The sequence below is a fragment of the Hemiscyllium ocellatum genome, chromosome 39 (assembly GCF_020745735.1).
Source record: "Hemiscyllium ocellatum isolate sHemOce1 chromosome 39, sHemOce1.pat.X.cur, whole genome shotgun sequence".
NCBI lineage: Eukaryota > Metazoa > Chordata > Chondrichthyes > Orectolobiformes > Hemiscylliidae > Hemiscyllium > Hemiscyllium ocellatum.
The window spans coordinates 35,498,593-35,513,386 of record NC_083439.1 but is presented as its reverse complement, the minus strand read 5'-3'; the positions used below and the strand labels follow the sequence as shown (position 1 = coordinate 35,513,386).

At 42.7% G+C, this 14,794-nt stretch overlaps 1 protein-coding gene across 1 annotated transcript in view; it reads left to right on the top strand.

Annotated features, from left to right (window-relative positions):
- il16 (interleukin 16) overlaps nucleotides 1–14,794 on the top strand; it is a 140,537-nt gene that overhangs the window by 43,467 nt on the left and 82,276 nt on the right. The window contains exons 5-6 of the mRNA XM_060852890.1: nucleotides 681–803; nucleotides 13,928–14,038. Coding sequence (XP_060708873.1) covers nucleotides 681–803; nucleotides 13,928–14,038 — 234 coding nt within the window. The remainder of the gene's footprint in view (nucleotides 1–680; nucleotides 804–13,927; nucleotides 14,039–14,794) is intronic.

Below are 14,794 nucleotides of genomic sequence, written 5' to 3'. Positions count from 1 at the left end.
TCAATCCCCATCCTACTGAGCTCTATCCTTTTGTAGCGTGTTAAGCTGAGACAAATATGCTATAGTAGATGCAAATTGCTAGGCTTGACTCCAGACACACAAGTGCCTGAGATTGTAATGTACATCTGTAAATACTAGGAACTAGGAATAAAGGTTCACTGATTTATACAATACCACATGACTCATGTCTCACTGACATTATAAGATATAGTGTCAGTGTGATTTTTAAAATTCATTCATTGGATGAGGGTATCACTGGCTAGGCTGGCATTTATTGCCCATCCCTAATTGCCCAGAGGTAGATTAAGAGTCAACCACATTGCTGTGGTTCTGGATTCAACCATAAGGCCAGACCAGGTAAGGATGGCAGTTTCCTTCCCTAAAGGATATTAATAAGCGAGACAGATTTTTCCAACAATCAATAAAAGTTTCATGATCATCATTATGTCATGCTAAAGGGCCGAACAACAATGCTGTTCAAAACAGTCACCCAATCTAGAGATCAATGTAGAGTACAGTAACCACTGGCTGTAGGCCACAAATCTGCATTTCCTCTTTCCCATGATGGGCGTTCCCAAGATTTTCTGTGATTTTTTAAAGATTTCCAGTATTGTGTATAATATGTTAATTAGCAAGTTTTAAACATTTGGCACTCAGATACAATGCTTATGGCTTTCCAGCAATTTACAGAATGCAAAGAGAATGAGTCCCCACAGAAATGTAGCCCAGTGTCAGACTTGACCCCAGGGGAATATCAGGAAATTCCATGGAAACGTGAAGCCTACGAGGAGATCATCTCACAGGTACGTACTAAGGCAAGCCATCAGTCTCACTGTTAGACATTCTCCCTGGCTGTATTGCGGGGGGTGGGGGGTGATGTCAGGGGTTCTCAGGGCTGAAACTTAGCTGTGACACAGGAAGCAACTGTGGTGGACCCATTGCACGTCATATAACACCCCCATACTCACCATCATCTCACACCTGCCTCCCGTACTCCCCCAAAATACAACTAGCTCCTGTACAGCACCACCATCATTATACACCTGCCTCCCATTCCCCACCATTGTTACACACCTGCCTCCCGTACCCCACCATCATTACACACCTGCCCCCCTGTACACCACTATCATTACACACCTGCCTCCCGTACCCCACCATCATTACACACCTGCCTCCCACACACCACCATCATTACACACCTACCTCCCGTACCCCACCATCATTACACACCTGCCTCCCATACCCCACCATCATTACATACCTGCCTCCCATACCCCACCATCATTACACACCTGCCTCCCGTACCCCAACATCATTACACACCTGCCCCCTGTACCCCACCATCATCACACACCTGCCTCCCGTACCCCACCATCATTACACACCTGCCTCCCGTACCCCACCATCATTACACACCTCCCTCCCATACCCCACCATCATTACACACCTACCTCCCGTACCCCACCATCATTACACACCTGCCTCCCGTAATCCACCATCATTACACACCTGCCTCCCAAACCCCACCATCATTACACACCTGTCTCCCGTACTCCACCATCATTACACATCTGCCTCCCAAACCCCACCATCATTACACACCTGCCTCCCATACCCCACCATCATTACACACCTGCCTCCCACACACCACCATCATTACACACCTGCCTCCCGTACCCCAACATCATTACACACCTGCCCCCTGTACCCCACCATCATTACACACCTGCCTTCCGTACCCCAACATCATTACACACCTGCCCCCTGTACCCCACCATCATTACACACCTGCCTCCCATACACCACCATCATTACACACCTGCCTCCCGTACCCCACCATCATTACACACCTCCCTCCCGTACCCCACCATCATTACACACCTACCTCCCCTACCCCACCATCATTACACACCTGCCTCCCACACTCCACCATCATTACGCACCTGCCTCTCAAATCCTAACATCATTAATCTATTGCACACACCCCCACACAACCACATATCTGCACCCCCATACCCCACCATCATAGTCTTTCCCCTTACGCCTATCATTCTCCTCCTCCCACCTCCCATCATATACCTGCCCACAAATCCCATACTATCACACACCTACTTCACCTCATTATATACCTGCTCCCCATAACCCCCATAACCCCCATGATACTCTTTCCCCTCATACCCCCATGATAAAACTGCCCCTCACAACCCCTACCACTATACACCTACCCTTCACATTCCCCACCAGTATCGTACACCTCTCCCTCATATACCCCACCCTCACAGTTCTGCCCCTCATACCTCCCCACAAATATTCAGCTCTCCCTCATAATCTCAATCATTTCATACCTGCCCACAAAATCCCTGCTATCATATACCTGCCCCTTCTAACCCTAACTGCCTGGAAGGCTTGAAGAAAGTAGATTGATGTCCATTTGGTTGATGTGCAATAGGCCAGCACATAATGTGCTCAGAAGGTTTGTGAGATGCATTGAACTGCTGCTGTCCATCTGATGTCTCTACATTGATGGAACTGTTAGGGGCTGGTGTCCGGGGACAGCAATGAAGGACTCAAGTTTCACCTCAGGATGAGGTGAGGCTTGGACAGGAACGTGCATAGGTAGTTTTCCCATTCATCTACAGCCCTTGTCCTTTGAGATGTGAGAGATCTTTGGTTAACATAGTGGACTGGGAGCAGTAATATGACCTTGAGAAAAAAACATTCACACAGCGAGTGTTTTGCTCTGGCAGGCACTGCCTGGTAAGTGCAGTGGAGTCAAGTTCAATCAAGGCACTCCAGGGAATATCGAATTATTATTTAAATAGAAATAATGCACATAGAGTCATAGAGTTGTACAGCATGAAAACAAACCCTTTAGTTCAACTCGTCATGCTGACCAGATATCATAATTTAATCTCGTCCAATTTGCCAATATTTCGCTCAAATCCCTCTAAACCCTTCCTATTCGTGTACCAATCCAGAGCATTGCCCCTTTTAAATCTTTCTCCTTTCACCTTAAACAAAGACCCTCTAGTTCTGGACTCCTTTACTCTGTGGAAAAAGATCCTATCCATACTCTTCATGATTTTATAAACCTTTATAAGGTCACCCCTCAGCCTCCAATGCTCCAGGGAAAACAGCCTCAGCCTGTTCAGCCTTTCCCTGTAGCTCAAACCCTCCATCCCTGGCAACATCCTTGTAAGTGTCTTCTGAACTCTTTCAAGTTTGACAATATCTTTCTTATAGTCGGGAGACTAGAGTTGAATGCATATGAATAAAGTAGTTTCTGGGGAAAGGGAGGGACAATGGTACCAAGTCATGAGACTCTTTCAGAGAGCCAGTACAGACGCGATGGGCCAAACAGCCTCCTTCTGCACTGTAACAATTCTGTGATTCTGTCATTCTGTCAGACCGTGGTATCAAAGCAGCCTTGGTAAGTTGCTGCAGTGCATCCAGTAGAAAGAACACACTGCTGCTAATGTGTGTTGGTGATGGAAGAATTGAATATTTAATATGTTGGCTGAGGCATTAATTAAGTGAGCTGCTTTGTGCTGAATAGTGTCAACAATAGTGCTGTTGGAGCTGTCCTCATCCAGGCATGTAGTAAGTATTCCATCATAGCTTTAGCCTTGTTGACAGTGGACAGATACTGGGGTGACAGGAGGTTCCCAATGTCTGACTTGCTTTTTGGAGCTACAGTATTGACAGGGTTGGTCCAGTTCAGTTTTTGGTCACTGTTAATCTTAAATGCTTTATTTTCATATTGTGCTTTTGACTTCCTAAAGGAATACAAAGCAGAAGCAGTGGTTGGAATGGAATTAAATAAAGGAAGATTTATTAAATCCCATTGCCCACAGACGGGAGCTCCATGTCAAAGGATTCGATGCAATTCTACAGGTAAACAACCATGAAATAAGAGGGAGAAAATGGAAAGAGAAATTGAATGAAAATGTCTTGGTGCAATTCTCTCAATAATCACTTGTTTATCACTTGCTGCATCTTACTGTGGTGGTTCTCCTGTGAATATTGTTTCATTGGTTTGCATTCATTGACAGCATTATTGCTAAATTTGCAGATGATACAATGGTAGGTAGAAGGACAGGTAGTGTTGAGGAAGCAGGGAGGCTGCAGAAGGATTTGGACATGTCAGAGAATACAGGAGGATATAGATAGTCTGGAGAGTTGGGCAGAAAAGTGGCAGTTGGCTTTCAATCCAGACAAATGTGAGGTGATGCATTTCGGCAAGTCTAATTCTAGAGCGAATTATACAATGAATGGAAGGGCCTTGGGAAAAGTTGATGAGCAGAGAGATCTGGGAGTGCAGGTCCATTGTACCCTGAAGGTTGCTGCACAGGTGGATAGAGTGGTCAAGAAGGCGTATAGTATACTTGCCTTCATCATACGGGGTATTGAGTATAAGAGCTGGCAAGTCATGTTTAGATTGTACAAGACATTGGTTCAACCGCATTTAGAATACTGTGTACAGTTCTGGTTGCCACATTACCAAAAGGATGTGGACACTTTGGAGAGGGTGCGGAGAAGGTTTACGAGGATGTTGCCTGGTATGGAAGGTGCTAGCTATGAAGAAAGGTTGAGCAGGTTAGGTTTATTTTCATTAGGAAAAAGGAGATTGAGGGGGGACCTGATTGAGGTTTACAAAATCGTAAAGGGTATAGACAGGGTGGATAGAGATAAGCTTTTTCCCAGGGTGAGGGATTCCATAACCAGAGGTCACGCTTTCAAGGTGAGAGATGAAAAGTTTAAGGGGGATACACGCGGTAAGTACTTCACACAGAGGGTGGTGGGCGTTTGGAACGCGCTGCCAGCAGAGGTGGTAGAGGCAGGCACCATAGATTCATTTAAGATGCATCTGGACAGATGTATGAGTAGGTGGGGAACAGAGGGATACAAATGCTTAGGAATTGACCGACAGATTTAGACAATACATTTGGATCGGCTCAGGCTTGAAGGGCTGAAAGGCCTGTTCCTGGGTTGTAAATTGTTCAATGTTAAGTGAGTGGGCAAAAAATGGCAGATGTAACACATATGTAAAAGATGTGGCGAGATATGAGTTTGTACATTTTGTTAGAAGGAAGAGAGACATAGACTAATTTCTAAATCGGGAAAGGCTTCAGTAATGTGAAGCACAAAGGGACTCGGGAGTCCTAGCTCAGGATTGTCTTAAGATTAACATGCAGGTTCATAGAATCATAGAGCAGTACAGCATGGAAACAGGCCCTTCAGTCCAACTTGAACTTACCAACCAGATATCCTAACCTAATCTAGCCCCATTTGCCCATATCTGGCCCATATCCCTCCTATTCATATACCCATCCAGGTGCTTTTTAAATGTTGTATTTGTATCAGCCTCCACCACTTCCGCTGGCAGCTCATTTGATACACGCAGTTGGCAGTTAGAAAGATAAATGCAATAGTCACATCCATTTCAAGAGGACTAGAATACAACAGCAAGAATGTATTGCTGAGGCTGTATAAGGCTCTGGTCAGACTGCATTTGGAATATTGTGAGCAGTTTTGGCCCCACATCGAAGGAAGGATGTGCTGGTGTTGGAGGAGGCCCAAAAGTTAAGATCTAGGTCCTAGGAGGGACCTTTCAGTTTCGCGATCGGTCAAAAGAATCACTAGGAGTACAATGAAATAAGACAGCCTGCCAATTTGTCCAGCAACACAGAGGTTGAAAGTTTCTATGTTCCATGGAGAAATTGCACAATTGAATTTGAACAATAAGCCATTTTTATATGTTTCTTAAGATACAGTACAACCTTAATACAAAGGAAGCTAATCAAATGTAATAAGGTGACATAATGGACAGCAGATTAATCCAATGATATTTCCTGGGAAACAGTTTTATCTCACATTCATTATGTCTCGTGCTTGCAAGGTCAAGATTAGTCAGAGTGGTCAGTTAATGTCTTATGATTTATTTTATGAAAACGTCATTGTCTGCTTTATCTTTTAACTCAGCCAGCTCAGCAAAGCAGGAATGCAGACTTTAACCATGTTAGCACAGTATTAATCCTGAAACCATTTTGTTAGGTTAAAAATCCATTATGTTATTAATAAAAACTTGCATAGATTTGTTACTCCTGACAGTAGCTTAAACCCAGATTTTTCGATCCTCAAAGGGGGTTTGCAAGAATGATCTCACGGATGAAAGGTTTGTCTTATGAGGAGTTGTTGAGGACTCTGGGTCTGTATTTGATGGAGTTTAGGAGGAGGAGGAGGGGGGATTTATTAAAACTTACAGAATACTGGGAGGCCTGAATAGAGCATAAGTGCAGAAAATGTCTCAGCTCGTAGGACAGACTAGGTCCCAAGGGTACAGTTTCAGAGTACGGGGATGATCCTTTATAATTGAGCTAAGGAAGAATATCTTCAGCCAGAGAGTGGTAACTCAGTGGAACTCATTGCTACAGAGGGCTGTGGAGGCCAAATCATTGCGTGTATTGAGGACAAAGAGAGATAGGTTCGTGATTGGTGAGGGGATCAGTATTAAGGGGAGAAGGAAGAGAACGAGGTTGAGAATGATCGTGTGGTCGAGCAGACTGGATGGGCTGAATGGCCTGTTTCAGCTCCTCTGATCACTGGGACGGATCCTGATTTGCAGCAGGTATTTCACCAAAGCTATATCCTTGCATCAAAATCTCTGTAAAGGAGGGTCTGCTGTCAATGGTGGAATTTTCCTTCATACTGAAGAATGATGTTTGGCCAGGGGTTAATTCCCTTTCCCAGGTGGGTCAATCTTGATTTTGTACCATAACCGAATGATTGCGAATGAAGAACACCACTTCCAATATTAATATGAAGTGGAAATGATTGATACTTACAGACAGAGAACATTCAATCTTTCATACTGAGGTTCACACTCCCCCTTTTTCTCCGTCCATAACCCAGTGGGCTCCTCATCCTGAAGGACTCGTTCAACTCATTTAAAGACAAATATTTACTGGGTCAGCTTCTACCGCTTTGGTGGCTTAGTTGGTATGGCTCATGCTTCTGAGTTCAAGTCTCAGTTCGAGCACAAAACTCAAAGCTGACACTCCAGTACAGCACTGCAAGAGGGCAGCATTGTTGGAGGTGCTGCTCTTTGAAGCAAGACACCATCTGCCTTACAGGTTGAAGCAAAAGAATCCATAAAGGTATATCAAAGGAGTTTGGGGTGTCCTGTATAATATTTATCCTTCAAACAACATCATAAAAACAAATTACTGGTCATCATCACATTACTATTTGTTGGAGCTTGCCATTTGCAAATTGGTTGTTCCTTTTCTTACATTTCAAAAGTATTTTGCTGACTGTGAAATGCTTATGGACTTCTAATGGTCATGAAGAAATGTTTTGTAACTTTATCTTTACAAGTAGAATTCTCCAGCTCTTGACAAGTCCAATAAAGAATTTTTTTTAAAAAAATCTCATTTATAAATCATTTATCAATGTTTTTAAGTTCATGTCCTTTGGTTATATCCAGCCTGTCAAAACCCCTCCTGAAATCATCTTTTCTTACTTCTTTGTTCCAAAGAATACAGCCCAATGCTTCCAATCTCAATTCCAAAGCAGACACAGGAGTAGGGGGACTTGGGAGTGTATGTGCACAGATCATTGAAGGTGGCATGACAGGTAGAGGGAGCAGTTAATAAAGCACACCGTGTTCTCAGCTTTATCAATAGGGGCATTGAGTACAAGAGAAAGGGGGTGATGTTGAAGTTGTACAAGACATTTGCTCGAACTCACCTGGAGTGCTGTATACAGTTGTAGGTGCCATGATATAGGAAGGATGTGCACACATTGGAGAAAGTGCTGGTGCGATTTAGAGGAATGATTCCAAGAATAAGAAACTTCAATCATGAGAATAGATTGAAGTTATTGGGACTATTCCCCTCAGGCAGAAGGCTAAGAGGAGATTTGTTAGAAGTTTTCAAAATCATGAGTGGGCTGGACAGAGTAGATATGGAAAAGCTGTCCCTGATCCCAAAAAGAACAAGAATGATAGGATATAGATTTAAAGTGACCTGCAAATGAAGCAAGGTAGATGTTAAGATATGGAATGTACTGTCTATACATATGATAAAGACAGGTTCAATTGAGGCATTTGAGAGGGCACTGGATAACTATTTGGATAGAAATGGTGTGCAGGGAAATGATATAAAGGTTGGAGATTGACACTGGATAGTACAGCCTGTGCAGCAAAGTTGGGCTGAATGGCTTCCTTCTGCGATATAACATAACTGAACTCCCACCTCCCTGGTAAATCTCATCTGTACATGAATTGTGCTGCACAGAATTGTTCAAATTACTCCAACTTCAGCTTAGCCTGGGAGTCTATGATTTATAAAGTTCTATCAGTAGAAACGAAAGTGGAATTACAAATAAACTGAGAAGTAAAAACAACTGCTGACTCAGTATTGGGGAGAAATACTACCACACAAAGTTCAAATCTATCCATAGTGTCTTCTGTCTGTGCGTACTACATAAAAACTTCAAGTCTTATAAACACTGCAAGCATATGGACACTGGAATTTGTAAACTGCATTCTAAACCAAGCTCAAGCTCAAACCCAAACAGTCACATACATGTTCAATACTCAGTATAAACTCATTCGATGGGTATATATCACTCCAGACTTCCTGGGTTGTGGGGCTCTATGGGCTTGACTTGTTGCTAATATTAGAATATCAACCGTCTTCCAATTATTTACCATTTTTATTTTTGGCAGGAGTGAATTCCTACTGGTTAGACAGAAATGTTGATTCTCTGGTTGCTATGAAACAAGGTCTCTGTAGTAATCCTCCAACACATCCCCTTTGTGGCAACAGGAAATCTCTCTCGCAACAGCTGGAAGCTCCTGGAGGTGCCCGGGTAAGATGTTCCACAGGAAACAAGGCAAACAGAGCTCACAGAGTTCCTCAACTACAGGCTGAGGGCCACTGAGGCAGTCATACAGTTCCTTAATTGCAGAGTATCACTGATACAAAGTTCACACAATTTCTTAATTACAAAGTATAAATGATACAGAGCTCACACAATTCCTTACTTACAGACAAAGTATAACTGCTACAGAGGTCACACAATTCCTTAATTACAGACAGAGTGTCAGATAGAGGTCACACAATTCCTTACTTACAGAGTATAACTGCTAGAGAGCTCACACAATTCTTTACTTACAGACAAAGTATAACTGCTATAGAGGTCACACAATTCCTTACTTACAGAGTATAACTGCTAGAGAGCTCACACAATTCTTTACTTACAGACAAAGTATAACTGCTATAGAGGTCACACAATTCCTTACTTACAGACAAAGTATAACTGCTAGAGAGCTCACACAATTCCTTAATTACAGACAGAGCTCACACAATTCTTGACTACTGGATGAGTGTCACTGAGACAGACTGCAAGACAGCAGTATTCCACTGCTGCTTTGGAAGTGCAGAACTTGAGAATTGCTGAGAAATGACATATTTGTTGGTGCCTTTTGATGCTGCACACATCAGGTCAATTCACAAGAAACATCAAAGTAAAAAGAGATTTTTTTTAAGCTGTTAGAGCAGGGAATGCTGGCTCTAGTTGTAAATATTGTCATAATGAAGTTGAAATATTAACTGTTTCTCTCTCCAGAGACATTGCCAAACCTGCTGAGTTTCTCAGCATTGTCTGTGTTTGTTTCAGGTTTCCAGCATCTGTGGCATTTTGCTTTTATGAAGAGAGTATGGTTTGCTTGGAAGAAAATATTATTTTCCCTGTACGTGGGCGTTTCTAGTGAGTTGCGAGAGTGCAGGACGAAAAGCTTTGACAAAAATGTGTTGTTCTTCAGCAATATTTCATAGTGAATGGTTTGCCTTTTAATTTAAGGCAGCAGCTATTTTCTGTTGGCCATGTGTTAGTCAGTAATGCAGATGTCTGGAGATGAGGCGGTTGAGGGTACAGGCTCCATTCCAGAAGCTTCACAGCAGACCCAGAGCTGACTTCACGGGTGCTGAACCTGATGGAGGTGCCATTCGGCGGCGATGTAGTAAACCGAACCCCAGCTCCTCTCTCAGGTTCACCTCGAAGAACTCATGCCATTTGGTTGAGAAACTGCAAGAAAGTCCTAGCCCATGCTTATACTTTAAACAACACCTTAACTCATATTATCTAGTCATGCATCTTTGTGGGATCTTGCTGTTCTCTGACTGGCTGTGTTCCAGCACACTTCAAACTAGTTTGCTGCAAAGTGATTTCCTGATGTGTAAACTGCTACACAATATTCAACTTCTTTCTCAAGTTAAGACTGTGCTTTCACCATTTTTGTTAATTGAAGATATTTGTCCAAAGTGTCTTTCATTTAAAATAAAGCCCACTAATCATTCCCAGACAGTGGAGGCACATCCTGCTCAATGTGTCAGTGACCTCACTAGCATTGTTTTTGGTTCAGTAAAATGGGATTGAGACCAATATTGAAATCTTTGCGTAGTGAGATCCTGTAATCTGTGAAATTTCACAATGGCCAGTGCAACGTGGGCAATGCTTTCGTTTTGCTCCATTCATTTTAAAGCTAGCCGACACTTACAAAAAGCAATCCAAAATGCTAATGGGGTGTTAGTCTGTAATGCAAGGTGAGGTGCAGGTTGGGAGGGATGAGTCAGGGTCACAGAGAAGAGGAAGTTATGCTGTAGTCGTGCAGAACCTCAGTCAGACCCCATCAGCATTGACTGTGTTCAATTCCTGGCACTACAACTCAGGAAGGATACATTAATTATGAGGACAAGTTGTGTAAACATAGCTTGCAGTCCTTTGAGTATACTCAGTTGCGATGTAATTAAAATGTTAGAAGGATATGATAGGGTCAATGCAGAGAAACCTCTAGTGAGGAGGCAAGAGTAAGGTGACATAATCTTCAAATTCTGGAGAGGGAAATCTGGAAGTATATTTTCACATTTGGAGCTCATTTCCTTAACAGCCTGTGGGTGTAGGAGAACATATGAAACTTTCAAGACTGTGGTGGAGAGATTTTTGTTGCTTCAGAATATTAAGCTACTTGGAGCTAAATTGAAGTATGGGTTTGTGGTACAGTTAACCAAGCTAATAAATCATAGAAGAGGCTGAATGGATTGATTGGACAAAGCCTGATACCGTACTCCATTCAATGCCAAACTAGCAATCCAACTGGGCTGTACAAAGTGCTCAGAAGCTCCTGGTCTTCTGGTCATTGTTAAAGCAGCTTTCTTGACTGTGCAGCTGGAAACACTTTGCTGCAATCCCAGCAGCTCCTCACACAGTACAATAAATAAAAGGAGAGGTGTCCACTTCAGTACTCAGAAATAAATAATCACTGGGTTGGAAAACTGACAGGGAAAGCAAACTGCTCCTTTTAAAGATATGTGGTGCTTGTCTCTGATTCTCTACTCCTTGTTTAATCTCAACATTATTGAACCCTGAACCAAGCTCCAATCTGACATCCTGTTTATCATTAATACTGGCTACACCTATCTCTATATTGCTAATTTCAGTCCCTCACTCTTAGATCATTTGCCATTAAGACCCACATCCTTACTTTAATTATCTGCAGATTCAACTTGTCTAGTTTGTATTCAGCTGGCGTCCACGTTATATCTTCTGTTATCTTACTTACAATCCTAATAGGCCATTCAGCCCCTCGAGTCTGCTTTGTCCTTCAGTTTAATGGCTGATCTGATTGGAACCTCAAATCAGCAAGCCTGCTTTCCCCTGATAACCTTTCACCCATTGTTTAACAAAAACTGACCTCCCCAGCCTTTAAAATATTCCAGGATTCTGCTTCCTCTTCATTTTCAGGAGCAGAGGTTTAAAGACAAAAGGAATGAGATAATTTGGCCATTGTGTCTGCAACACCATTCAATCATGGCTGATACGTTTCTCAACCTTGCCTTCTTCCTTTAACCTTTGATCCTACCTCAGACTCGGCCTCCGCAGCCTTCCGTGACAATGAGTTCTATAGATTCACTATCCTCTGATTGGAGCAGTTCCTCATCTCAGTTCTGAAAGGTCATCCCTTTATTCTGAGGCTGTGCCCTTCATTCCTAATCTCTTCTACTAGTGGAAACATTTTCTCCATATCCACTCTATCCAGGCCTCTCAGTATTCCGTAAGTTTCAATGAGATTCTTCCTCATCCTTCTAAACTCTTTCAAATACACACACAGAGTTCACAACTACTCCTTATTGACAAGCTCTTCATTCCCAGAATCATTCTTGTGAACCACCTCTGGACCCCCTCTGTCCCTTCTTGGATATGGGGCCCAAAACTGTTCTCAATATTCCAGATGTAATCTGACCAGAACCTTATACAGCCTTGGCAGTCACTGCTCTTGTATTCTAGCCCTCCCAAAATGAATGTGAACATTGAATTTGCCTTTCCTCCTCCTTGGATGCTGTCCGAACTGCTGTGCTATTCCAGCACCACTGTAATCCTTCCTAACTGCAAACCAAACCAGCATGTTAACCTTAAGAGAATCCTGAACTAGGATTCATAATTCCCTTTCTGCTTCAGATTTCTGAAGACTTTTCCCATTTCAAAATTAGCCTATCCCTCTGTTCTTCACACCAAGTGCATAACCTCACACTTTGCCACATTGTGTTCCAACTGCGACTTCTTTGCCCTCTCTCCTAGCCTGCCCATGTCCATCTGCAGGCTCCCTGCCTCCCCAACATTACCTGTCCCTTCATATATCTTGAAGAGGCTCGTATTTATCCCAAATCTCATCAGGCTCCAATTGCCCATCAGCCCTGTTCTACAGAACCAGCTGCTGGTTTAACAACACCTCAATTTAAGTTCCAATCTTTGTTTACATATCACTCCATGTTCTTATCTCCACTTATCCCAGTGGCCTTCCCTAGCCCTACAACTCTCCAAGATCCAGGCTCAGTGATAAGCACGACTGCCTCAACCTGGATTCGATTCCCACTTCAGGCAACTGTCTGTGTGGAGTTTGCACATTCTCCCGTGTCTGCGTGGGTTTCCTCCCCGTGCTCCGGTTTCCTCCCACAGTCCAAAGATGTACAGGTCAGGTGAATTGGCCATGCTAAATTGCCCCATAAAATCCAGGTGCATTAGTCAGGGGAAATGTAAAGTAATAGGGTCTGGGTGGGATACTCTTCAGAGGGTCAGTATGGACTTGTTGGGCTGAATGGCCTATTTCTGCATTAGGATTCTATGAGCGAATTTTGAATCTATGATTCTTCTATGAAGATCTCTGGGATCCTCTATTTCTGATCTCTTCTGCATTTTTAATTGCTTCATCATTGGTGACTGTGTTCTCAGCTGGCTAGGTCACAAGTTTGCGAATTCTCTCCCTTAAACATCTTTCCTACTTTATTTACCTCTGTTAAAAATCACACAACACCAGGTTATAGTCCAACAGGTTTAATTGGAAGCACACTAGCTTTCCAAGCGACGCTCCTTCATCAGGTCACAATCACCTGATGAAGGAGTGTTGTCCGAAAGCTAGTGTGCTTCCAATTAAACCTGTTAGACTATAACCTGGTGTTGTGTGATTTTTAACTGTGTACACCCCAGTCCAACACCAGCATCTCCAAATCATTATTTACCTCTCTATTTTCTGTTTAGGTGCTCTTTTAAAGATAGGCTCTTTACTAAGCCTTTAGTCACATATCCTATTATTCCCATATATAACTTGGTATTACATTTAGTCTGAAGCACTCTGTAATGTTTTACTACTTTAAAGACGCTACATGAATTGAAATTGCTGTTGTTGCCAAGTGGTTATTTCAAGTCAAATGAAAATCCTGTTTCTTCAGCATTAATAGTATAAAGAGGACATTTTGGGTAAAGAGGGTTCATTCTTCAACTGAATATTACAGTGATGTAACAAACATACTCCAGGGATTTCATTGCTAATGAGATTCCCAGTTATAACAATGTTGTTTTCTTACAGACAATGACCAGGGGTGTTCGATCTTTAAGTTCAGCTCATTTAATCCACTCGTGCTCCAGTGCCTCACCTTCAGTCATTTCAAACATTGTTTTGATGAAAGGTCAGGGAAAGGTAAGACTTACTTTCTGTTATTTTTCTGAAGAAAGATAAAAGCATTTCCTGAAAATACTTTGCTGTTAAATTTGAGCTGTTTAAACCAGGGTCCTCTTTAAAACCGAATCCTTCTCGTTCTTTGTATTTAGTATTTCCTGTGTAGGCTGAGTGTTCTGGATTTAAACAGATCTCTAGCATATGAAAACAAAGGAGAGGTTGTACAACTCACTGGGAGTTTACTGACAAGGATTTATTGGTGTCACACTACCCTATTATTGGTATCGTATGTGAATACAAGAAGTTTTTATTTTTATAAGCTTAAACTAATCCTCAGATGGAGGTGGCCAAGAGAGTAGCAGTCTCTCTGGCATCGTGAGTAACTGCCTGTGGTCATCAGCTGACGGGGTTGAGACAATTGATTGACACAGGAGAGATAGTCGGTCCCTAAAATAAGGTGTACCTCTGTGGGGTGGAGAGGGAGAGAGAAAGAGCAAGAGCCTTCCAGGGGAACGAACCATCATCTTCTTGAGCGATGAGTAGGTTTGGTCTGAGGGAAGGACTATAACTGTCAATAATGAAGATTAACGCCAAAGATTGCAAGATATCTTGGACGACCTAACAACTGGGTGAGGCCAATTCTTTTTTAAACAAAAGTGACTTGCATTTTCACAACCAGCAGGTGTCACTCTGATGTAGGTTTTGAAATGTATCCACAGTGTTATGTAGGAAATGGAGCACTTGCATTCAACAGGCTCCCACACATAAACTGTCTGT